The 26,867-nt window shown below is 33.3% G+C and overlaps 1 protein-coding gene across 1 annotated transcript in view; it reads right to left on the bottom strand.

Annotated features, from left to right (window-relative positions):
- LOC138709307 (transient receptor potential protein-like) overlaps positions 1-26,867 on the bottom strand; it is a 48,651-nt gene that overhangs the window by 4,592 nt on the left and 17,192 nt on the right. The window contains exons 5-15 of the mRNA XM_069839982.1: positions 24,896-25,038; positions 23,118-23,319; positions 21,375-21,545; positions 18,405-18,639; positions 16,149-16,301; positions 14,531-14,676; positions 10,445-10,551; positions 10,154-10,287; positions 8,043-8,166; positions 3,904-4,099; positions 751-915 (exon numbers count right to left, since the gene is read on the bottom strand). Coding sequence (XP_069696083.1) covers positions 751-915; positions 3,904-4,099; positions 8,043-8,166; positions 10,154-10,287; positions 10,445-10,551; positions 14,531-14,676; positions 16,149-16,301; positions 18,405-18,639; positions 21,375-21,545; positions 23,118-23,319; positions 24,896-25,038 — 1,776 coding nt within the window. The remainder of the gene's footprint in view (positions 1-750; positions 916-3,903; positions 4,100-8,042; positions 8,167-10,153; positions 10,288-10,444; positions 10,552-14,530; positions 14,677-16,148; positions 16,302-18,404; positions 18,640-21,374; positions 21,546-23,117; positions 23,320-24,895; positions 25,039-26,867) is intronic.

Raw genomic sequence — 26,867 nt, 5'->3', positions numbered from 1 at the left:
AAGTACTGGTACCGGTACATAGGTCTACCAATATGGCACTTAGTGATAAACAGTACATAATTAAAAAAAAAAAGAAATTAGATAAGAATTCTAAAAAGGAGCAATATTTTTACACAAAGAATACCGGTACATAACAAATTTTGTTATATAGTAAGTAAGTTACATTGAAAACTGTGGGGGTGGGGGGGAGGAAACACAATAGCAGATCATTGTAATGCACTTCTATTGACTGTAAAAATAAAATACCGGTACATTGTAAATTAATGATGTGAAATGAGATTATTGAACAGTTTGGTTTGTTGATTTTTGAAAACCAAATACAACTAAATTCAATAACATTTCACTATGAAATATATATCACAAATATTTGTGGGATAACAATTAAAATAATTTATTTAAGCCTTTTGAAATGGGGAAAAATAGACAAGTGTAACATTTTGGTTGAATTCAGAAGTCTTTTGTAATTGATTGACTATGAGATGCACCTTAATTGCAATAAAAATAATAGTAGGCCTATTATTTTGCAATCATAAAATGATTTACTGGTACTCAAACTCTTTTTACTGCTGTATTTCTACTTATGACATCTTTAAAATACCACTGATTAACTTTCCAACTTCTTTATTGTGTCAATATTTAGGAATTTACCTAAAATACTATGTCTACAATTTTTAATTGAGTAACAGTTCCTATAAGTTGTTTGGTTATTATTGTTAGTTATGAGGAAGAACTGACACACATGATACTGACCATGATTGATCCGGATGTCGTATTGCCTTTCCTGCAACCTAGAAACTTAATCAAGGTCTTTGTGGTGGGAATCATGTTGAAGGGAGGTGGCACAGTGTCCCCTTCCTCAAAGTAACTCATCCACAGGTGGCTACGAGCGAACTTCCATTCTCTGTCTGAGCGTTCCTGTGGAAGTAATGTTGTTTAACACTTTAGTACGATTTAAGGCTAGTCCAGTCTTGTAGATTAACTCTTGGTACCTAACAGATCCAATACATACATAGGTTCGTCTTTTGATGCCTTCCCTAATATTAGAACCAATATGTAATTTAGCTGAGACTGATCAGGAAGAGAAAAAGGAATTGGTTGGGTCGCTGGCTGAGAAGAAACTGCCTACTGAAGGATGCATTGAGAGGAATGGTGAAGGGGAGAAGAGATATCCGTTGATAGACAACATTAAGATGTATGGATCATATGTGGAGACTAAGAGGAAGGCAGAAAATAGGAAAGATTGGAGAATGCTGGGTTTGCAGTGAAAGACCTGCCATTTGGCAGAATACTATGTTTGTATGTATGTATGTATGTGTGTATGTGTGTGTGTGCATGTATGCGTGTATGTATGTATGTATGTATGTATGTAGGTATGTAATGTAGCATCATTTACTCTCAAATATGTTTTTACAAAAATTATTATTAACCGGCTATTCAGAATGTCTTACATTTACTTCAGTGGTCACCAAACTATAATATTTTCTCTCTCTTACATAATGTAGGCCTAATATTTGCATAAATATTGAAAAATACATACAGTAATGGTGTTTTTAACGTTAACCTGCATGAAACATGGAAAATATTTTTAAAGAATAACACGATTTAATATTTATGTGTTCAAATAAAAACTGAGCTGCATTTGCATTGTAGCATTTACATTTTATTTAGTGTAATGTAATATAATCTTACTGTCATTGTCATGTTATTGCTTCGCTCTTAAAGGCTTTTAATACATTTATTTTTAACGTTTAGATTTCTTAAGGCCCAATAACATGCTCTTTTTTCCTTTTTCATATTTGTTTAAAAATTCTTCTTTCATTATTATTTAAGTTTCTGCATACGGTACTATTAGTACCGGTAGCCTTTATTAGACATTTAAGATTGTGCAAAAGATGCTGCAATTTGTTATTTGACATGTCAGTACTTTTTTCTTTTAATAGACGTAATACATGCATGAGCGAGATATCACTGATGAGTGTAATAATGCGATGATATAAGACTAAATGTCAGCACTTACGTTTATAACACAACCTATACTAATAATAAATCTGTAGCCAAAATTTTTCTGGTAAATTTCGATTTTCCAAAAATAATTGGTCCTAACATATATAATTAATCGCCCTGAAACCGAAAATCGCATTTTTGAAATTTTTGTTTGTATGTCTGTCTGTCTGTCTGTCTGTCTGGATGTTTGTTACCTTTTCACGCGATAATGGCTGAACCGATTTATATGAAAATTGGAATATAAATTAAGTTCGTTGTAACTTAGAATTTAGACTATATGGCATTCAAAATATTTTATTTAAAAGGGGGGTTATAAGGGGGCTTGAATTAAATAAATCGAAATATCTCCCTTATTATTAATTTTCACGAAAAATATTACATAACAAAAGTTTCTTTAAAAATAATTTCCGATAAGTTTTATTCTATGCAAAATTTTGATAGGACTGATATTTAATGAGATAAATGAGTTTCAAAATTACAATAACAATGCCAAGGTGGTGTAATGAAATAAAAAACAAATGACTTCATCTATAAGGGGCCTTGGTCAACAACAATCGAAAGCTATGATCATAGCCTACAGAGAATGTTTCTGTGTTTGTATGAAGTAATATCGGAAGCTAAATTAACCAATTTGTATAATTAATTATTAATTCACCATTGGAAAGTGTAGTTTCTCTAGATGGACATAATGCTATAATGTTATTACAGTAACTTCTGAGTGAGTCGAGGACAGGTAAGATTAAAATAGCTTCTAATGCACAGAAAACTTGATAGGCTATTCTGTACATTCGTTTCCTGTATTTTCTAAAATAAGTTTTATGACCAAATGAGTGGTCTCTGGATCAAAATAATCGCATTTTAATTTTTTTAATATAATTTAAATTAAGTAACATAATAAACGATTTATCCTTCTATCAAACACGAATGTTCCCTGGATCAAATGTCCTATTTTAATTATGTAATTACTTTATATTTATTTCTAATGGGTGCAGCAGAGCGCACGGTTATGGCTAGTTTTTAATAAAGCTAAATTTGTTGATATCGACGATATTTTTTAAAATGCAAGAATTTTTTGTTCTTTTCAGTGTACAAAATTCAGTTAAAAACCTAGTTCTTGCATTCAGGTAAGGATTTGATTATGCTGACAAATTATTTAAATTGTATACAGATTTATTGTATTTTATTTGGTAGTATACTGGTATTAAATATAGACAAACTATGAAACTCTAAAGGTATATTTTGTGAATAATGATGTAAATCTGCTGAAAATAGTTTAGGAACGAATATGTTTTTAGCATTGAATTTTATTTCATATTTTCATATTTTGCCAAATAAATTTCATATTTTGCCAACATTTTCTTCATCCCATTTTGAATCTTGCGTACACCACTTTTAACACTTGAATATAATTAATTGATGAACTAGTGCACTTACTCGTGTTAAATATGAAATATCTGTCCGGCTTACAGCTGTTTCAGTGCTTCACGCACCATCATCAGAGCCTGTTAGGAGGGTGTGTTTTATATAAAACACACCCTCCTGACAGGCAGAGAAGTTCGAGATAACGCCGCGATCTAGTAGGCTCTGATGATGGTGCGTGAAGCACTGAAACAGCTGCAAGCTGGACAGATATTTCATATTTAACATGAGTAAGTCCACTAGTTCATCAATTAATTATTTTCTTCATATTGTGCTGGTCTCTATTTACCAAAATCTGAGCAATGAATATTAGGATACTATTACAAAGAAAATATACTTACTGATGAAATTTTACGGAAGTGATGTTTGGAATATCTAGACGAATAACATGATCAACATTTAACTACCTGTGGATATCCTGATATAATTTGTTATAGCATGACGAAGGAAGAGAAAATTGAACAGTGAGTGAATACTTACTGAAATAATCTGATAGGAATTGGACATCATAGCAATAAGCATGTTGAGTAGTACAATGATGTTGATCACCGAGTAAGACCCGAACATCAGAAGAGCCCAGAATCTTGTGAAACTCTTGATGCCTTTGAGCTCAAATGCCATCAGATCCACCAGCCCAAAACTGGCCCAAAACAGTGATTGTGACGTCTCAAATAAACTGTAACAAAATCAGTCATACATTTAGTGAAATAGGACGTAAGAAATGTACAAGCCTACGCCTAATATGTGACAAAATAAATAAATAAATAAATAAAGTACCGGTATAATATACTTCTAATACAAACTGACAGAAAAACTGAAACAAATAAATCAGACAGCATGATTCGTGATAATACCCGGGCTTGACAGGCTAGCAATGTTGTTATCCCATCTGGTAGAAATATAATTCAGATGGAATGGAAGCTTAAATCTGCTAAAATTGTTGAATTGCTATTTATAAGAAATCATATCAAAAACTTTGCTCAAATGTACAAGGATTGCTCCTACAGTGGCCTTGTTTTGAAATCCCTCTAACACTATGTTGACTACTGATTTAACTTCATAGGACTACCATCTGTGTTACGTAGTCTTCTATGAGCGTGTCATCTATTAATTTCAGTGTCAAAGTCAGTAAAGAAATAATTTGTTCTATTAAAAATGTAATTTTATGTTTATTTAATTTTATAGCATTCTTAAGATTTTCTGTTATGAAATGAAATCAATGTGGCAGTTTTATAGGATATTTCTTGCAATTCATCACTGTAGCAGAAATGAAATTCATGAGAAGGACAGCAGCAGGATCACAAAATACACATACATATTATTATTCGTGCTTAAAATTAAAGCAGTTCTTGACAAAATCCGCCATTACAGGAATAAATGGAGATTACATGACGAAAGAATGTCTAAAGAGAGGTTACGCAACTTAATTTTGAAATATCATCCAACAGATAAACAGAACCAAGATCTCTCTGTTAAAAGAATACTGGATGGATAATGAGATCAGACCAGACCAGACCACTAGGCCTTTATCCTTGATGATGATGATGATGATGATGATGATGATGATGATGATGATGATGATGATGATTCTTGCAATACATAATTTTGTTTCGGAATATGTATGATAAGAACTTTCTTGTGTTAAATTTTAACGTACCTTGTTAACATGTTTCGAAGATCACCGAAAATAGGTTGAAACATGTTAACAAGGCACTGTACATTAAAATTTAACACAAGAAAGTTATTCAGGGAAAGGATTTATATGTAAATACATATTTACTTATAAAGCTAATATAATTTATATTTTGCATTATCTTTATGTTTCACAATGTGTAGGGTTGAAAAATCCTACTTTTATTTTCCATATTTTTCCATATTTTAGAGTTTAGTACATATTTTCGTTAATTTCCATATATTTTCCATATTTCATATAAAACAGTCCATATTATATTAGGTTTAACAATAAAACAAAACAAAATTCCATTAACTTTTAAAAATACATTTCAACAATAGAGATTTAAACACATGTTCAGTAATCCCTTTAACATCAGAGTTATTTGAAAATTAGCAGTCCTATCAACAATGGGAAAGTAAGTTACAAAACTGTATTAATTTAATTTAAAATTTTTAACAGACTTCAGTTGTGCAGCTCAACAGTTAAATGCCAGTCAGAGTACACATAGGTTCAGTTTTGTAAATCATACTATAAAGACGGTAAATATGCCAAAAGTACGTCATTCAGTCAATTTAAAATCAAAACTAACAAGTTACATTTCAGAATTTAAAGAAGATGGTTTATCAACTGACAATAAAATATTATTTTGTAATTTGTGTCAGTGTGCAGTATCATCTACACAAAAGTTCCTGGTGCAACAACACATTACAACTAGTAAACATCAGGCCAACAAACAACTAAATTCCAAGCAGAGACAATTGTTTTTAACACAACCAACAACATCGAATGTAAGATCTGAGTTTAACATCGACCTGTGCCGTTCTCTCATCTCTGCTGATATTCCTCTCTACAAACTAAAGAATAAGGTCTTCAGGGAATTCCTTGAAAAATATACTCAACATACAATCCCGGATGAGTCAACACTTAGGAAGACGTATGCTCCATCCATCTACGATGAGACAATACAGAAGATAAGAGATGAAATTAAAGATAGTTCAATTTGGGTTTCCATTGATGAGACTCCCGACAAAGAAGGTAGACTTGTTGGTAATGTAGTTATCGGTTTGTTAAGTGAACAATATTCTGAACGAATTCTTTTACATTGTGATGTTCTAGAAAAGTGCAATAACAAAACTATAGTTAAACTGTTCAACGAAGCTATGGGTATCCTGTGGCCAAAGGGTATTATGTACGATAATGTGTTATTCTTTATTAGCGATGCTGCCCCTTATATGGTCAAAGCTGGACAAGCATTATCTGTTGTATATCCTAAATTGACTCATTTTACTTGTGTGGCGCATGCATTTCATCGTGTGGCAGAAGTGGTCAGAGACAATTTCCCTAAAGTAGATTTGTTGATTTCATCAGTGAAAAAAGTATTTCTCAAAGCTCCCAGTAGAGTTAACGTGTTGAAAGAAATGTACCCTGAAATTCCATTGCCACCAAAGCCAATTTTAACTAGATGGGGTACATGGCTAGAAGCAGTTGAATATTATGCCGAACATATAGACTCTATTAACAATGTTCTCCTTGCATTGGACTCTGAAGATGCAGTCTCAATTGATACTGCGAAAACAGTTACCTGTGACATAAGTGTGAAGAATGACTTAGCTCACATTCAGCATACATTTTCATGCATCATAAAAACGCTCAAAAGTCTCCAAAATAGGCACCTTTCACTATCTGAAAGTTTTGAAATTATAAATAGTACTGTGGAACAACTGAATCGTGGTAGAGGTAAAGTTGCAGATGCAGTAAGAGCTAAGGTGGACACTGTACTTTCAAAAAACCCTGGATATGAAGAACTACAAAAGGTTGTTGCTGTGATGAGTGGTGAATCAACAGTGAAGATTAACTTGGACTTATCCCCAGCAGACATTATGAAATTGAATTATGTACCAGTTACTTCTTGTGACGTCGAACGCTCTTTTAGTCAGTATAAATCTATCCTCAGAGACAATAGAAGAAGATTCACTTTTCAGCACTTGAAAGAAATGTTTGTAACCTATTGTTATGGTAACAGACAATAAAAATTGTGTTTTGTTGAAACTACATTGGAAGATAAGGTACGTCCATTATATTTTTTGTTTAGTTTGATTAAAATGTACCAATATTTAACGTACATAGTCATTTTTTTATAATTTTAAGTCCATATTTAATTCCATATTTTGGTAAAAATCCATATTTAATTCCATATTTTGGTAAAAATATCTACATATATATTTACATATTTCATATATTTTTAGTCCATATAAATCCGTTCCCTGGTTATTATCATACATATTCCGAAGTGATACAGTGTTAAAAGTTGTGTAATCAAGATGTATATATACATAATTTTGTTTTAAGTTATAATCTAAGAAAGATGTTTGTATGACCTAGGTTCTATTCTTTTTTAGTTGGTTATTTAACAACATTGTATCAACTACAGTACTGGTACTAGCTTATTTAGCAGGATTGGTGTTAGCGAGATGGTATTTGGCGAAATGAGACCGAGGATTCGCCATAGATTACCTGACATTTGCCTTATGGTTGTGAAAAAAGATGTTAATATGGGCAAAGTCCTATTTTCGGAATGAATTGTCACTGTATCATACCATGGGTAACTGTCATAGTTTTGTGGAATGAATTAATGGCGAGAATCAAAGCTTCCTTGTATTAATATTTTTTTTATTTTCATTTATATGAGTAAAGCAAAAGTAGTACAGGTATGATGTTACAGAAAAAAAATTATTTTCCCCCCCTTAAATGGATTTAAATTGTTAACCGGTACATGCTTTCAGCAAGCATGTTTGATTTTGGACATGTTGGATAATATGCTGTTTTTATATCTGTCTTTCTCTGAACATTCTATTTTGTTACTTAAGGAAGAGCTTTAAAATCATAGCTTTGATGTATTCAATTAAATTTCACATACTGATATGATTAACATGGTGGTACTTACTTAGCAAATCTTCTCCAGATGGAACAAGCCTTATCCTCATTGTCAAAATCTGCTAAACCATCTGGTGTGTGGTAACATTTTCTTTTCTCTAGATCTGCATAATACCACAACAACTGGTTCATTCCTGCAAGATGATAAGATTTCTTATTTCTTTCATTTGAATTATCTAGGCCTAGTGTAAAGCATTATACTAAAAGCTTATCATTTTAACTGATTTTTTTCTTACATCATCCTCGATTGAACTACTTCTTCGGTTAAAACACATATTTAAGGTAATGTCACACGATTTTTTTCATAATTTCCGGGAACAGATAAAAAAACTAGTGCTTTTAACATTTATGTTAGTTGTCATTCAGTTGCATTGTGTTTAAACGCTTTAAATAACGAAATTTTCATTTAATTTACACACTAAAAAATATTCATTCTACTTAATTACTACCTAAACTACTTATGTTTCCACAAGAGTGAAATTTTTTAAGCAGGTTTTCTCTCGATCAGCAATTTTGTAGCAAATTCCTGACATATCATGTTAAAGTTCATAGCAAGCATGGCTCGAACAGTATCTAAAGTCATTCTAGATTTTTGGGATGTCCACTTTCTCCAATGCTGGAGCTGGAGTACATATTATATAGCTGTAGGTGAAAACAGATCTAATTTTGATGCAGAAATAGAAGCAATACTATTTACTTCAGAACATTTGATATATAGACCCAATATGTTTATTAGTAGATTCGAAAGCAGCAATACAAGCCATAGCATCAAACAAAAGAACTGTTACAAGGAAAATCAGTGAAATAAGGAAATAAATAAAAATTCTTGGAAATGCACAGACTGAAATATGTTTTCTGTGGATGCCATCACACGTTGGCATAAATTGTATTGACATTGCTGATGAACTAGCAAAAAAGGGCACAAAATTACATAGACAAAATAAAACTATGAGTGCTACACATTAAGTATCAAAATTAAAACTAAATTAAAAGCCGAAATGCTCCATAAATATAATCAGAAATCACAAGGGAAAAAAAATTGGCAAAAATAAGGAAGACATACAGTGTAAAAACTCAGAAAGAAAGCCGTAGCTATTTTCCGGTTGAATACAGGACATGATTGCCTTGCATCACATATTTGCAAGATGTAAATTCACAAAACAGAAGAATGCCCACTATGCAACATACTAGGATCATCAATGAACAAATAACATCTGCTTCAATACACTAAACTCAAGAAAGAAACACAACAGTGAGTTCTCTTTACTGGAGGCAAGAAGCAAAATGGGTTAAATGATCCCAAAAGTGGCCATTGGAAAACAACAACAACAGCTTTCTCCATTGAAGCATTACTTCCAGGAAAAGACAGAGATGGTTCAATAAACTTGTGGGATTGTGCACAGAAAATCATTTTCTCAGAGGAAAATTTAAAATAGTTATCTTCATATTACGATATTTGGTGACGTATGGACGTCCGTTGATGTGACATATTAATGAATTTAAATACTATTATAGTCACAATCATGCCATGGTATGATTGTGACTATAATAGTATTTAAATTCATTAAAATAGTTGTTCAGACAAATGTATTTCCATAAGAAAATTGTCTGCATGAATGTATTTCGGGGTATAAATGTACCTGCAGAGATCTCTGGACTCATCTCATCCTCCAAGGGGTCCAGTATGCATAATAAATAATTTAGTGATGATAGTGCTCAAAGGCATCTCTTTAGTCCTTCCATAGAATTATAAAGAAACCTGTTCATTAGTTTTGGATATTTTTAAACATTGTTGTTTAGTCAACAGTCCAAAGACAGGTTTGAACCTCATAAGTGACATCATCACTCGTGAGGCAACTAAGTCAGGAGATAATGGGATAGAGTGGCCAGTTTCTTTTCCCCTCCATTGCATACATCTCTGACTAATAACATATTTCTATAATCATACTTATGATGTACTGTATACAGACAGTTATTGTTCTTCCTCTGACACATATCATTACGTAAGATGTACTGTCTGATAAAAGAGGTGCATATGGACTATACTAGCTATTTTTCACACTCACTGTCTTTTAGCTACTTAATTTCAAACATCCTACTTTAAGCATTATTGCCACTCACCACAGCCAAATGCAAAAAGCACCAAAGAGTAGATGAAGAAAAACTTAAGAATATCAATAATCATTCGACCAAGTGAGATCTGTAGAGGTCCCAAATGGGGATTAACACTGAATATATGCACCAACTTCATGTAACTGAAAAACAAATTATAAAATATCATGCATTAAAACATTCCAACACTAAAGTAGAATACTGCAAATATTCGCAAAACATTGCAAAATAAGACTGTCTTAAATTAATATATAATCTTTCATTGATTTCATACCCAAAACATTTATTTACACATAGTACCTAAAGATCATTCCTGCTGCAAAAGCCCCTTCTGAGAGAAGCATCGGATCATACGGGTCCCATTGTTCACGAGGATACCAGGGATTCTTCCCCTGAAGATATTCTCTCTGCAATCAAAGATTGTTGTAAATAGTAAACCAAACAAGATCTAGTTCCGTTCTGCAGTTATGCATCAGTTAATACTAAAATTACTTTTATAATTTAGTCATTCTCAATTAAGTGGTGGCTAAATTAAAATTCAACTAAAGATATTGAATATTTTTAATAAAATAAAAATATTCTTTAAAAAAAATAAGTACAAGTAAATAAGGAAAGCTTATGTGGTACTAATTATGGCATGGGAAAGAACCCTGTGTCTGACTGAGAAGAGTTCAGGCAAAATTCGTGTGTCTTTATGATATATACGTCAAACATCAACTCTGTTAATGACAATCCTTCCTTATCATCCTAACACTGGGGTAATTAATTATAATTAATTCCAGGGGCGAAGCTGAAGGGTAATCTGTGAGCCTTAGAATACCCATTTGATTTTCAAGAAATAAGCGCATTTACATTTTCCTGTTTTCATTAGTATAGGTAAATGAAATCATTCTAGTATTACGCTCTCTAATTACGGAAGGATTGACGCCAGCTCCTCGGCGCGGAACCAGCACACAACTACATTGTGGCTGAATGATACTGTTTCAAACCAGGCTCGCTACAGCAGATAGAGAAAGCATATGCACATGCACCAACCAGAGTGCTTGCATACGTCACTAATGCTAGACAGCTCTGTGAAGAGCCTAGACTCTGAACATGTTGCCGACCTGGATGGCTCAAGCGGTAGGGCCACGGCATGTCTCTATCGCTTGTTCTGAAAGGTTGTGGGCTCGAGTCCCGCCTTGGGCATGGTTTAAGAAAGCTGAAAAACAGAAAAAGAAAAAGGTAATAGAAAGGGTCACGAAAAAAAAAAAAAAAAAAAAACGTGTCATTCAGCGTTACCAACCTCAATATTAGCGAGTCTGCTACAAACATCCCGAAATTCAGCTACAAATACCAAAATGAAGCCACACACATTCAGAAACAGAATCCATGACCTATGCTATAGTTACAATGTTGGAAGGCGGATGTGTTGGATATGTCATTCATTAATTTAGGGCCAGTTCATTTTTGTTGCATAGACGACTCCCAATAAAGACACTGTCAGGTGTCGGCGAATTCACGAATCCAGGAATTTACCGTTAAACAATGGGCGCTATTCACATAACGGAAAAGAAAACTGAAAATAATAAAGCTTTCCTTGCCATAAATAATGGTTGCAGTGTCCGGAATTCAGTCCTACCTTAAATTTTCTATTATGTTTTCGTAATTTTTTTGAGGAAGCGAGAAACTTCTTATGGCTATTAGAGTGTGAGAAAATAAAATTTGATAGAAGAACGTGTTTACACATAAAATTGAGTATTCACAAATGGTCATTCGATCGAATCTCATTCGGCTACGATCATTCTGCTAAAAGCTACGTTTAGCCGAATTCGGCCACGGTTGGCAACGCTGCAATCTGTCAGTGTGTGAGAAACAAGAGGAGTAGCTCCTCTTGGTGAGAAATTATGGTATTAAAAAAAAAGTGTCGCAGATCTTTTTGGCCCCTGAAATTTTAAATGTTAAGTAAAGAAGCGAGTCACTATCCAACCTGCCAAACGCCATGACAGTAGAAGTACACTCAGAACTCGTGTAAATAGACCTATAATGCCGATAAGTTAAGAAAACCAAATGTAATAAAACGTTACAGACTGTGCGTTTATTGTTATTAGAAAATTTTGCCACTACACTATCACTACTGCTTTCATTGTAATTTGTTATTATTAAGATCTCCATCCTATCTATCCTCTTGTCATTGACTTCTATGTATATAGTTATCTTCCCCGTAGAAAATTAAATTATGGTTTATTTAACGACGCTCGCAACTGCGGAAAATATTATTTATTTACATTGACCACTTATACAGTATGTTGCAAATAAAGTGTACATCAAATATCAGCATTTGCAATCATGAAGTAAAACTTCCTGTAACAAATGTAAAATCTCTTAGAAATCAGGAAACTGTTGAGGAGTGCATCAAAGATGCCAAGGCACTCAGGCAGGATCAGGATAATTTATGGCACTACAAGTCCTAGCTTTTGAAATAATTGATACCATAGTGCTACAGATGGAATCGAGATTTGAAGATCTTAAAAACTTTAATTTTGTTTAATTACTCGATGAAAAAACAGTTCCCTGCTTATAGATCAGTGTTTACGTCACTTAAGTTGAGCGCATTAGTAAAAAAAGTATCCATACTTTGACAGTGAACAGCTTCAAAATGAACTAACGAACGTTTACTCTGACCAAACAAAGCATTTGCCTGCAGGTTTGTTGCTGAACTATTTTTTGAACAATGGCCTATCTATCAAGAAACAGTGCGGCTCATAAGACTGATTCTCACCTTCCCTGTATCTACTGTGTCGAGTGAACGAAGTATGAGTGCATTGAAGAGAGTTAAGACATTTTTAAGGAACTCCATGCCAGATTCTAGACTGAGCAATTTGAGTACTCTGGCTATTGAGAAGGGTTTGTTAAACAGTCTTTCCAGGGACGACATCTTCAAAGAACGCATCATTGACATCTTTGCAGAGCGAAAAATACGCCGACTGGAATTTATCTACAAAAAATATAAGGTTTGAACTTTAGAATACCCAGTTGTATTAATGTAGCTTCGCCACTGATTAATTCTGTTTTACAAGTACTTCGACCACAGAAATGGAATTCTTCACACTATCAGAATAGCAAACTCTTTTTAAGATCTTCGTCAATCATATCTGGATGTGTTAGCTATCAACCAATCAACTGACTGACCAACCAAATGTTGTAATTTAGTTCATAAGTAAAAAATACATAATTTTTTTAAACTACATGATATTTGGGAGAAGGAAATTGTACCAGAACAATGGAAGGAGTCCATAATTATACCTATCTTTAAGGAGGAGGAAAAGACTATGTAACTGTAGTAATTTTAGAGGTATACCGGTATCACTTTTACTGACGCCATGCAAAATTTTGTCCAATATTCTTTTGAGAAGATTAACTCTATATGTAGATGAAATTATTGGGAATCATCAATGTAGTTTTAGGCGTAATAGATAGACTATTGATCAGATTTTTTGTATTCGACAGATATTGGAGAAAAATGGGAGTATAAGGGCACAGTACAACAGTTATTCGTAGATTTCAAAAGGGCATATGACTCTGTTAAGAGAGAAGTTTTATATAATATTCTTATTGAATTTGATATTCCCAAGAAACTAGTTCGATTAATTAAAATGTGTCTCAGTGAAACATACAGCAGAGTCTGTGTAGGCCAGGGGCTCAGCTATAAAAATTATCCATTTTCTCTGATGCTATATTCAGGCATTGGCATTCTGTGATTACTACATTGTACTTGTTCTGTAAAAAACTTACCATATGATTCCATGTGGCTGTGCTCTTGGACAATATGAAAAGATTCAGGAGTTTCCTGAGTTTACTAACACCGTTTCTTCCGACATACTTAATTCAATTTTTATTTGTCTGGATTTGGACAGGGTTGCTATTATGGAAAGCTAATAAAATCTCTTGTCATTTAGCTAGAAAGATGAAGGATAGGTAGAACAGAGAAAAATTCCACCTATCCTTCACCATATGGAAACGCAGAATTACTGCACTGAAACTCCATATGTACTTCAGTACATCATAGTAATAAAAAGATGAAGATAAGAAAAAAGTATTGATTGGCCTTTAGAGCTGTTTCATCTCTTCATTGGGGATTGTGAACCAACACTATATACCCAAAAGTATCGAGACTCCATGGTAATGTGGTCAGCATGGTGCAAGGCCACTATTTTAGAACACAACTGGTACAAGATAAGGGACACATAACCTATCCCTGTGGGAGAAATATAAATAAGAAAAGCTATAACTTTCAGAATTTTTAAGTTTTTATTTCTGGAATTAAAAATGAGATACCGTACTTTGATAAGCAAACAATTATCTTGAGGGGAGAGTACCCTACTACATTTTGTGGGCTCCTCATACCTGTACTATATACCATGAAGTGAATCGAAGACTGATCCAAATTAAATAGAAGACATTTGTGATGAAGTCTACTATATTCCAAAGGTCTCCAATGTATTCCAGAAGGCCATCAACCCATAACGACCTCACTTCACACCATATCAAACCTGTGTAGATGAAAAACAAAGCATTAGCCTACTGTTCTGAAATATGGCATTTATTTATTTATTTATTTTACGGGACCAGAAATGTCGAAAAGACAACTTGGTGGCATTGGATAAAAAAAAAATTATTTTACGGTTTTATAGTAGCCTATTTCTATTGATTTTCAGTACCGGTACCAAAAATTCCTTTTCTATAAAATTTAGTGCATGTAAGACTTAAACAAAAGTGCTTTCTCTTATGTTTTACGAGTTTCGTAACCAATCTTGCGAATAATATTATTATTTACGGTTTATTTCCATGAACTATGATACGGTATTGCATACCTTAACGTGACTACACATTTGAATTAATTCAATTTGTAACACAATTGGTTTTATTCGTTTTATGTATTTCAACTAATTATATAGGGCCTAAACTGTTAATTTTGTTACATTTTTGCTAGATTATGAATTTTTTTTTGAATTATTAATAAAGTCTGCAAAAATAACGTCATATTACAGCTTGATAAATATAGAAAAAATGCAAGATACAGTGTTCAAATTCATCAATAATAAATCAACTTCCAAAGACAGTAAAAATTAAAGATACTATAATATGATATCTAATACGTACAATAGTCCATTTCTCCTTACTGATCTTAAATATCCACCATCTGTTATTTCTCCTCCTAGATCACACTCCACTCACGTTCCTTCCTGCATTCTATTTTTAATATCATAATTTTATATACAATTACAGGCTTCCTACATCCCTTATCACTCTTCCTTTTACATTTTATACGTTTGAAGTCATTGCAAGACTCTTCTATTTTTCATACAGTATATTCTATTGATCATTATTACTCTTTCAAAATATCGTTCTTAAATTTTAACTGTCCATCATATTTAAAATCATTATATTAATATTTTCCTAATCCCCCATCCAAAAAAATGCTCTTCCTTTTTAACACTAAAAACTTTACACAGTTTTACTCATTGGGATCATCTTCTTTCTAATACAGAATCTTTACATGAATTTCAAGTTCACCTTAGCTTAATAATGCATTTCTTAACCTCAGCAACACTCATAATAAGTTATCTAAAAATTCTAGTATATGTTACTGCGCATGAATGACTTTTTTCGGCCACTTTGAGTGAATTAGTCACCGCTAGGCAGCTTCTTGTTTGTTTTTGATTATAGATTGCCGTGCGTATATTTATTATATTTAATTCAGATATATACTCCGCATAAAGAGAAATTTCAGATAGAATAAACTGCAGTCCAGAAAGGACATACTGGTATCGTACTTTCATCTAAATTCGAATTCTCTTTCTAAAACTTTATTTACTTGTGTAAAATGATGTAGAAAAAATGAAGTTAAGTGACTATTTAACATGTATAGTTCGTTGAGTGTTTTGAGATTATTTTTGTGGAAAACTGTGGTTTTATATTTGATGTACATATAATTATAATGATGTAATAATTTCACACTTACTTATAACATAGAAAATGATGCAGTACTCGATTGGCCCTGGTAGAGAACCTCTTTCCCTTCGTTTCCAGTCTTCGAGGACAGACTTCATCCAGGGAGTACCAAACCATTCTATTACTAGGAACTCCACCCTCTGAGACGCGAGACTTAGCAACACTGTATAGAGGAAACAAAAGTCTGGTAATTCGTCACTCCCACAGTACTATCACAGATACAAGTCTAGGAAATATTTAGTCGCCATTTGTTCACTAACATCAAATGACAAATATTAAATATGAAGGGCTGGATTAAGATATACATTAATAGCAATTAAAGACTTTTACACTGTTCAATGTGGTTGATATTTTTAAGTTTTGCATGTGTCATAGATGCAAGGATATTCAATGCTTTGGAGCTCTATATTGATATCGTTTCTAACATCAGGAAAGGAAAAGAAATGGGATGTTGAATCTGTTGCTGGTCTAGTCCTTAACAATAACTTTTAATCAGTACATTGATTCTTCTTTCCTTACTTTTTGTTGTGATTAGGCCCCGGAAGTTACTGTCTTAAAAACTACTAAATATGTATGCAAATATGCCCTTAAAAAGTACAAAATATGCCAATAAATATGCATTAATAAATGAAGAGAAATTACGTTTCCTGTAACAATATGAATGCTAAGAAGTATGAACTTACATGAGGTATTGGGGCATATTTAAATAATGTTTATTGTACCACACAGAAATAAATCTTATGGTGTGTTGGAGGATTTTCTTCCAAGAATGTCTCGAATATCGCAAAATTGTTGGTACCGGTATCCAGGATTGTTTAAAATAATATTAGTCACTTTTTCGTTTACTTTTTGCCCTACACTGCCATGAACAGACCACAGATTAGATTTCTTTTCTTAAAAAGTGGCTAATAGCACATTTAAGGGAGTGCCAACAGTTTCCAGTGATGTGGTTGCTTTTTTTAAGCCGGAAAAATGAGCAGATAAAAAATATACAAGATTCCCATTCAAGTCATTTTTCGTTAATATATTTGACAATGGTTATTAGAGGAGGAAAATTCGTTCTGGCACCGGGGATCGAACCCGAGTCCTTGGATCGAATCTCTCTCCTCCAGTGTTTTTCCCTTTGTGGCTTGACTACAAGTTCGACATATATGTTGATAATTATTAAGTCAACTGCCATTATACAAGAAACGCACTCAATTGAGTGACTTGGTGGCCGGGATTCCACAGTATTATGCACTGTCGGGCGAAGAATCTACGTAAAGATTAATTTTTGGTCCTACAGAATATATCTGTTACGGTAACAATGATTATTAGAGGAGAAAAATTCGTTCCAGCACTGGAGATCGAACCTGGGTCCTTGGTTCTATGTACCAAATGCTCTCTACGCCGAAGTTCAATCCACAGCACTGGATCGAATCTCTCTCCTCTAGTGATTTTCCCTTTGTGGCCTGACTCCAAGTTCGACATAATATATGTTGATAATAATATTAAGTCAACTGCCATTATATAAGGAGCGCACTCGATTGAGTGACTTGGTGGCCAGGATTTTGCGTTTATAATATTCGCAAAGAACTATTTTTGTTAACAGTAATTAATGTCCAAAATTGGGGATGGAAATTATTTAATTACCGGCATATTAGCATTGATTTCATGAATATTTTCCACAAATCTGTGAATTTTTTAATGATTCTTATTTTAAAACGTTTATAAGAACTGCATGCACAACATAAACTAAAATGCTTTACTTATCTCACGGAAAAATAGCTTTTTTCCTTCAGTTTCTGTAGAATACATTACAGTTTTAAAATTTTAAAGTATAGCCTAAATAACAAATTCTAGAGTTAAGGTTATAATTTATGATTTCAAGTTGTGAAAAACACATAAGGACCCAAAATTTAATTAAAATATTTCAAAACATTTTGAATTATCAGTGAAGACAAATGCAAATTTTAAAGTTTCGAAAAACGAGCAACAAAAAGTAAATTTAAAGGTGCAGTGAAGTGACCTGTGCGAAAGTTGAAGGGAATATCTCGAATACTATTAGAGAAAAAGAAAAGTGTGTTCTATAAAAAAGACAATAAAGTAAATCGACAAAACATGTTGTTTTTTTAATCCATAAAAGTGTAACTTCCCTGTTAAAAGCAAATAATGTTGTACAATTTTTATTGCTATTAAAAATAGTTTAAAATTTGGCTCTGAGATTAATTTGATATACCTAGTATTCAATAAACATTTTGAATAATTATAATTCGTGTCTACTCACTTAGAAAGAAAGCATAAGATGAGGAGTGACAGATGAACTTAACAAAAGGTTTCTTCATGAACTTGCCCATCTTAGAAGTGGGTGCGAGCATGTATATTGTGCAGTATACGGGAAACATTGCACCGAGCTTTGCCACGTCCATTAGTTGACTGGCTATGCTCTTGCGCCGAAAACCCGGTAAACCTTCGTACCAAATGGCGGCCAGCAGCTGTTGCACATTTGGATGGGCTACAAACTGAAATCAAGAAAATATGACTTCTAAATATGTCCTTCAAATACACTGATGTTATCTCGATTTTTTTTTAGCATTCCACTCTTCATAGTTTTCTTAGTTGAATTATTTTCTATACTTCTTTAATAATTATTTACCATTTTGTCTGAAAACTTTAAGTTAGTTAGAGTTTGTTTCGTTTAATATTTTTTGCTATAATTTCAAACTAATCTTGTGGGTTCGCTTGAGGGAAAGAAGAATCATACATTCCCTCCTGTCACTTCTATTCAGAATTCTACATACTACCATAGTATAGTATATACAGTCACGAAGCTTGAGTTGTGAGGGTGCTAGGAACAATAGACTGTGCTGGTAATATTTTGCATTGTCTGTAATGAGGCGATATTAGCAATCCTAGTGGTTAGCAACTATCTATGGATGCATATTTACTACATATTGAGCTTCGTGACTGTATATACTAGACTGTGATACTACTCCAAATTATCTGGCATCACGTTCTCAAGTGCAAAGACACACCAGACTTAGGATCTACAAAATTCTTGCACGACCAGTTCTTGGAGCGAGGCATGTACTATCAGGGGGGCAATTGAAGGAAGTCTTAGAGCTGTGGAAATCAGATTCCTGAGAAGAACTGTTGGCTATTCCCTACTTGACCACAGAAAGAATGAGGACATACTCAAAGAATTTAAAATAGACTCAGTTATTCAACACATAAATCAACTGGAAAGAACATATTGCCAGAATGTCCTATACTCACTTGCCAAAAAGAATCTTATCTAACGTTCCAAGATGTCGCAGAAACTTAAGAAGACCTAAAAGAACGATGTCTAGAGACCTTAACAGACCACTAGGTCTAATACTTGGAATGGTGATGATGATGATGATGATGATGATGATGATGATGATGATGACACCTCGTAATCAGCATCAATCGCATCTTTCTTTTCCTCGTCACTGAACTCCTTCATACCAGTACTGACTGGTAGTACTGGTACTCATCTTCCTTCACCATAACATCATCTCGCCATACTTTACCCAGTGACATCAGGGACTGCTGGACATTATCACAGTTTTTTTTTTTAATTTATTGAGTATGCCCCAAGGAGTATAACTCATATGTAGAGGCTATACAAGAACACATACATATGTTATACAATGTAATTGAAATATCATGAAACTACAGTCTGTGAAAACAAACAATAACACAAGAATTTATTAAAGAAAGAAAGCAAAATAAGAACAAATAATAAGATGAAATAAAGTTTTGGGCAGAAAGAAGAAAAAGTTTGAAACCATGAAGTGAATAAATCAACTGAGAATTAAAATTATGCCCGACATATGCGGGATCAAACTCGGTTGATAAAAATACTTAGTATGACTTCTTTTGGAATAGAAGGAAAGCAAGAGGTCCTGTCGTAGGTGTGTGGCCTTATCTGGAAATGAGTATACTGGTAACTAATGAATAAACCATTTTTATGTTTCATTTCATTTACGTACGGGTTTAATTTTATCTTACAACACACTTCATGTAAGAGGAAATAATTGAAAATAGGGTTTGATAGTGGTAATATATTTTTTGTGGATAGTGGATAAATAATATAATAATAATCCGTGGCGCTACAGCCCGTGAAGGGCCTAGACCGACCAGCTGGCTGCTGGCTTCACGCCCACATGCCGAAGCAAAGGTGAACGATCATCCAATCAGAAATAGTGGATAAATGGGTGGTAAAAAAAGACAACATTCTCTTTTCTGTTAATGAAGATATTATTGGTCAAAATTCCTTGGTCTGGCTTACAATTAGAAAAAAATTCAATCGCATTAAAAACAGTTATGTTCTTATTACCGGTATAAGCAGAGTATGAAATTTTACTATAAATTTTTTGTGAGAGAAATTTTCTTACTCAGATAAATAATTTGTATATTATACTCACTGAATGTAAAATTTACTAAATTGTTTATCATGTTGATAGGAATGAATGATGATTAGTATTATGATGATAATGATTGTAATGTAAATGGTCGTAATAATGATGGTCATGACAGTGAAGTTCTAATTTCTTCTCCCTTCACTGTTAAGGACTCGTCTGCCTCTATGCTTCTTGAAGCACTAACAACTTTTCTCTTACCATGCTTGTCCTAATTTATTTCAGAAAAGTCATTTCAAAACCTCCGCCTCTTATACAAGAAATTATAGGCTCTTGGTTGGAAAGTTAATAATTTTCGTTTCTATATATTGTACGGTCTATGATCTAAGTTTTTACAATGCTTGGAGTGTGCTAGGGTGTTATAGATTCTTATCTTTCATGGTGGTGATGGTGGTGGCGAAGAAGAAGAAGAAGAAGTTAAAGGCCATGATAATATGAATGAGTGATTTTTGTGAAGCTCATATTGATGATAATTGCTCATTGAATATGTACGTGGTGGAAGTGGTGATGGTGATAATTAGGGTGGTCAAATGATGATGTATTAGTGAAAATCGTTATGGTGCTAATGATTATGATAGTGACAAGTTAGTTAGTTAGTTAGTTAGTTAGTCAGTGGAGTTTAAAAAGGGCGCATCAGCTACTATGGCTATTTGCACCCTTATCTAAAATTCTTCACAAAACAAAAACAAAAACAATACGATAACCTGAATGCTAAAAAGAACTAAAAAGGAAACGTTGTCATGGGATAGTGACAATAGTAGGTCTAGTGGTGATGATCATAATTAAGTGAATGTGAAACAGATAAAACTCACTTGTTTCTGTTTGTATTTGATGGCCAGTTTGAGTCTCTCGAGGGTCTGTCTCTCTCCAGGGTCCCAGTATTCGCCATCTGGATTATGATTCAACATCACTTCCAGCTCGAGAGAAGTTCGCACGTGATCCAAGAGTGCCGTCGCGAATTCCTGGCACTGTGATCGCATTTGCTAGATCAAAAATGGCATCTTTAACCTACCAATGTTTAATCAAAGTGGTGAACATAAAAATTACGAATATAGGCCTAACATTTTTAAGAATAATTAAAGTGTGTGTCCAAAGCGACATCAAATAAAAACAAGAAATAGGTGAAATAGGAACAAAGCCACTAAGCTTAATTAAAAATTGAAGATTTTTTAATGAATGTATATATAAAAATGAAAAAGAATACTTGTCCAAAGTAGTAAAGAATGTGTGTCCAAAGAAAGTATGAGACTAGGAAGGCCGCAAAAGAGAGTTCTACCTACAAATAAAACAGATCCGGGCTTGATTTCTGGCCTGGTAAATTTAGCTTTATTTTGCTTCCATAAAGACCTGGGGCATGTCCCTTGTTTTGTGTTTGTCTTGTATTGTAGGCTATGAAGCGATGGTCTTGCACCATACTAACCACATAAATAGCGAATCCCACCACTTATTAGTACGAATATCTGAAGCTTGTTAAAATTCTCATAGAAATTAAAACATGTTGAGTCAAAGGACTTAAACTTTGAAAGTTGACGACATTAATAATGATGAGTTTTTAATAATATTTTAAGATTTTCAATTTTAATGATTTAAAATAACTGAAATTTTAATTTAATTATACAGTGCAGAGGTCTTCAATTATTTTTCTTTGCGCTCTGGACTGATGATAATAATTATCACAATAAAGAGGGCTTTGGGGTCCAAACATTTGGTTAGGACTGGTGCTGGTCTTACTTACGTTGGGTTACTTCATATAATTGTACAGAAGTATAGATATAGAATAGTTATAGGAAAAAGCAATTATTCGTATATAGTATTAGTATGAATTAGCATTGTAGTTTCATACTTTTTTTTTGGCGTTTGACTCAGTGTGGTATGTACATACACACGCAGAAACAAATTTTTAAATCAGTGACATTTTAAGTTCAATGACAGTGTGCACTTTTGAAATATAAAATTCACCCACCCAACCTCATCAGTAAGAGAAGTGAAATCTTATCGAAGTCCAGAGTGCACGAAGTTTCAGCAATGATTAAGCAGTCCTGAAAGCGTTCATTCGTTATTCTGGATCTCAAATTGTTCTTCACAAAATTCATGTTGGAAAACATACTTTCGCACAGGTATGTCGATGATCCAAACATTATCAGCACATATTTTGAAAACTTACGCAAGTTACGGTATGAATCACTATCAAGGGAGAGTGAAGACGTTAATTGAAATAATTTACAACGTAACACTGATGTATATACATCTGTGGAACAAAGGATTTAAGGGACATAAAGCCGTACATTACTCTCTGGAATATTTTCAGTTTTTAAAATTATTCTGTAATTATTTTCTTTTCTTTTTATCCTTGATATCGTATCAACAATGGAGATCCGGGGAAAAAGGCAGTCCGCAATCCTCCATTTGAAGACCCCTGATATAGTGCATTACAGTTTATGATTCGTACTTCGAAATTTGAATATTGATAATAATTTCATTTTACTATAGGCTATGTCTAAAGATATTGGAACTGGCTTTCACATCTAACGCTGGAGAGAACAATTTATACTTACATTATATTCATCTCTGAACTCGTTTTCCATTCTACTGAGTCTCCGCAGTTCCCACGATAACTCAAAGGCAGTCAGCAGAGGATCTTTGGATGACAAAGAGATTAACGATGGAGAAGTGAGGGCCCGGTATGCATTGATTCTGGACTGGGAATGCCTCAGTGAGTCCAAATCGTTGGATGTCACACATTCATCACACGCACATCTATTAACAAAGTTAGACATATGACATATGTTAGAATGACTTACAAAAAAGAAAAAAAAATTACAAAATTACAAATTTTACCTATGAATACATGAAAATATTCTAATAAAAGAAGTTAGGTAAGATATCTCACAATAGAGGAACTACACCTAATGTATGAAAGGTTTATATTTAAAAGCTTACAAATTTTAATTTTGTAAAACTGTACGTAAATGAGGAATGATTTAAATTACACGCAACTCAGAACTACCGTAAAAATAAGGTTTGGATATAAGAAAATTTTCAAATGAGTAGGAAACAATTTGACAGAACATAGAGAACTAGGACCACTTAAGGATTCTTTTAACTCGTACGATAGTCGTATACCCGATCAAACGAGACTACATTTATTTCAATCGTGTTATTTGTCATAAAGTTATAGTGTCGGAATGGATCACCCTACAAACATTACATGGCCATTTCCATTCGGTATCCCAGGTGTTGGTCTGTATATTCACAAAAAAAAAAAAATCATCAACCGTTTCATCATACCAGGTTAAAGCTATTGTCAAAATATTTCAAGTTTGGAGGGGTTCTATGCAGTACATTCACAGAACTTTGGCGCCAGATCGTCATTGTTTAAAATGTTCCGTTTTTTCCTCTTCACGACAAGCCAAGCCATGAGGTGGGAGTTCGCTGACATACTTCTCTTCCCTCTCTGAATGGAGTCTTTCATTTGCACACACTCGCTTTACTGAAGCATATGCCGGCACGGCACAAGCATGGGTAACTTCGAATTCCATGAGTTTCAAAATGGTCTGCATCGTACAGTTTCTCACTTTTTTTTTTCTTATTATGACAAACCTAATTTCGAGAAAAATTAGTTTAGAAAGTATAAATGGCATTGCATATTTCCATAATGATAGTTATAAATTGGGAAGGGGGTGGGGGACGAATGAACCAAGAACATATTATCCAAATAAATTAACATGGAAAAAAAAAAATAGTGCGAAATACATAAAGGAAGTTTTACTATATATCCACATCCACACACATCATATATGCAACATTCAGTATATAGGTATTATTTAAAAAAATCGTGTTCATTTAAAAACAAAAAAAAAATAAAATAAAAAATGGGATGTACTAAAAATCACCTCCAACACTTTCCTTTTTATTTTAAAATGGCGACAAATAAATATGTATTTCGACTGTGCATTACCAGTGTTTCAAAAGAGATAAATATTATCTTCTCGTGACATAAAGCTAGAATTGACATGCTTACTAAGTTGTAAATATTTACCAATGTTCGTTTCTCTGATTGAGGTTGAAAGATATGAAGAGTCCTGCCTTCGATCAGCATTACACAAGAATGTACAACTTAGGATTCTTTTTTATATAAAATTATCCATTGCGCTTGGTCAAAATATAACCAGAGTACCTTAGATTCAGGAACAAGTACGATTACCACTAGACTATCGTTGCCGATTTCTCAGAAAGTTTACATACAATTACACTCATTACCTTTAAAGTTACCTGTGAAGCACTCCATATATATCTGACAGTTTGATTTAAGTATAGGCTACAGCATCTTTACCTTGCATCATGAGGGACAGGCAGCGTGGCACCACGATCAAGTAGAATCTTCAGTATTTCGTAGTTGTTCTTGTGAGCCGCCAAAATCAAAGGCGTGATGTCTGGAGTGAAGGTAGATGAAGCGCTGTCCACAGCCTCCCAGCTCTGCAAAGCAACTAAATGAATGAATTACCGGTTTTCTGTACAGTTGTAAAACTTGGACTCTCACTTCGAGAGGAACAGAAGTTAAGGGTGTTTGAGAATAAAGTGCTTAGGAAAATATTTGGGGCTAAGAGAGATGTAGTTAGAGGAGAAAGGAGAAAGTTATACAACGCAGAACTTCACGCATTGAATTCTTCACCTGACATAATTAGGAATATTAAATCTAGACGTTTGAGATGGGCAGGGCATGTAGCGCTTATGGGCGAATTCAGAAAGGCATTGGAGTGTTAGTTGTAATACCTGAGGAAAAAAGATCTTTGGGGTAGCTGAGACGTAGATGGGAGAATAATATTAAAGTGAATTTGAGATAGATGGTTACGATGCTAGGGATTGGATTAATCTTGCTCAGGATAGGGACTGATGGCAGGCTTATGTGAGGGCGACAATGAATCTCCAGGTTCCTCAGAGATCATCTGTATTTAAATAAACGTAATATTTTAGTACGTTAATTAAACATTTTATATTCACTCAATTTAACAGTTTGTAACACTTTGCCCTTGTGACAATCCTTTAATAAGGGAAGTTTGTAGCAAAAACTAGGCTACTGCATTTATATTCTGGCATTTCAAGATCTCTGGCAATATGAACGTATTCTAGAATTTTCCTAAGTTGTATGTGTTCATCACCAAACATGATTTCGTTACCATTTAATTATGCGTTTAAATTTATGACATCATATTAGGGTAACAAATCAATAACAATTTGTCCGCTTCCAGATTCAAATCCTCTGATGTGCTCTTATGTTTCAATCAATCAATCAATCGTTTATTAATGTCACGAGCAACAGTTTGTTGCAATAGACATAAAATATATTAAATTACAAGAGGTATAAAATAACATTTGACATAAAATATAAAAATAGGTGAATACAAAAATACAAAATGAAATAACAATACTGGTAATAATAATCACAATAACCAATACTAATAATAATACAGAGCAATGCAGCTTATAAATTTAGAATATATTTACAGTGGAGTCAAGAAATTCACTAATACTATAGAATGGATGGTTGATTAACCAGTTATACAAAACAGATTTAAATTGTATAATATAACTTGCATCATGCGCCTTTTGTGGTAACTTATTAAATATTGTTATAGCAATAGAATTCAACCATTTTCTGGACTTAATCTAACTCTAGTTTCTGAAAGACAATAATAAATTGTACCTTGTATTATAGTGGTAAACTTCTGTTTTAGGGTGATGATAAGTATTAAGATTTTTCTTAATTTTCATTAGACATTGGTGGTAGAATGAGAATCTTGGATATGCTACTGCTATTTTCGCAAATATAAATATCATATGATAATGATATACTATTAAAAAAGGCGTAATGAGAATCTATGAGGTAGAATTTTGGTAAGATTTTAAATGTCTTAATAAGTAAATTACTCTCGATAGCCTAATACTTATCAAATTAATATGTTCATCCCATGTTAGCTTAGAATCCAATACAAGTCCTAGCAATTTTAGCTGTGACTGAGCTTCGGCGTTTGATGTATTTTTCAATATAAATATTATATTCAATCAATTGGAGGGCACTATGTCTGTATGTGTTAACTTTTTGCTGTGTTGTATGGAATTTGTATATGTAGAATATAATAAATAATAACATTTATATTGATCTTGCTGGGCTTAGATCTTAAATGTCTAGTACCTATGATTTATTTGAAGGGGAGGAATAAGACGAGCTGCTGGCAGTTCCTTTACTTCAGGACTTAACTAAATGAAGGAAACTTCCTTCGTGTTACATTAATTACTGAAGCCCA

Source organism: Periplaneta americana, chromosome 11 (genome assembly GCF_040183065.1).
Source record: "Periplaneta americana isolate PAMFEO1 chromosome 11, P.americana_PAMFEO1_priV1, whole genome shotgun sequence".
Classification (NCBI taxonomy): Eukaryota; Metazoa; Arthropoda; class Insecta; order Blattodea; family Blattidae; genus Periplaneta; species Periplaneta americana.
This window is presented reverse-complemented; position numbering and strand designations above follow the sequence as displayed.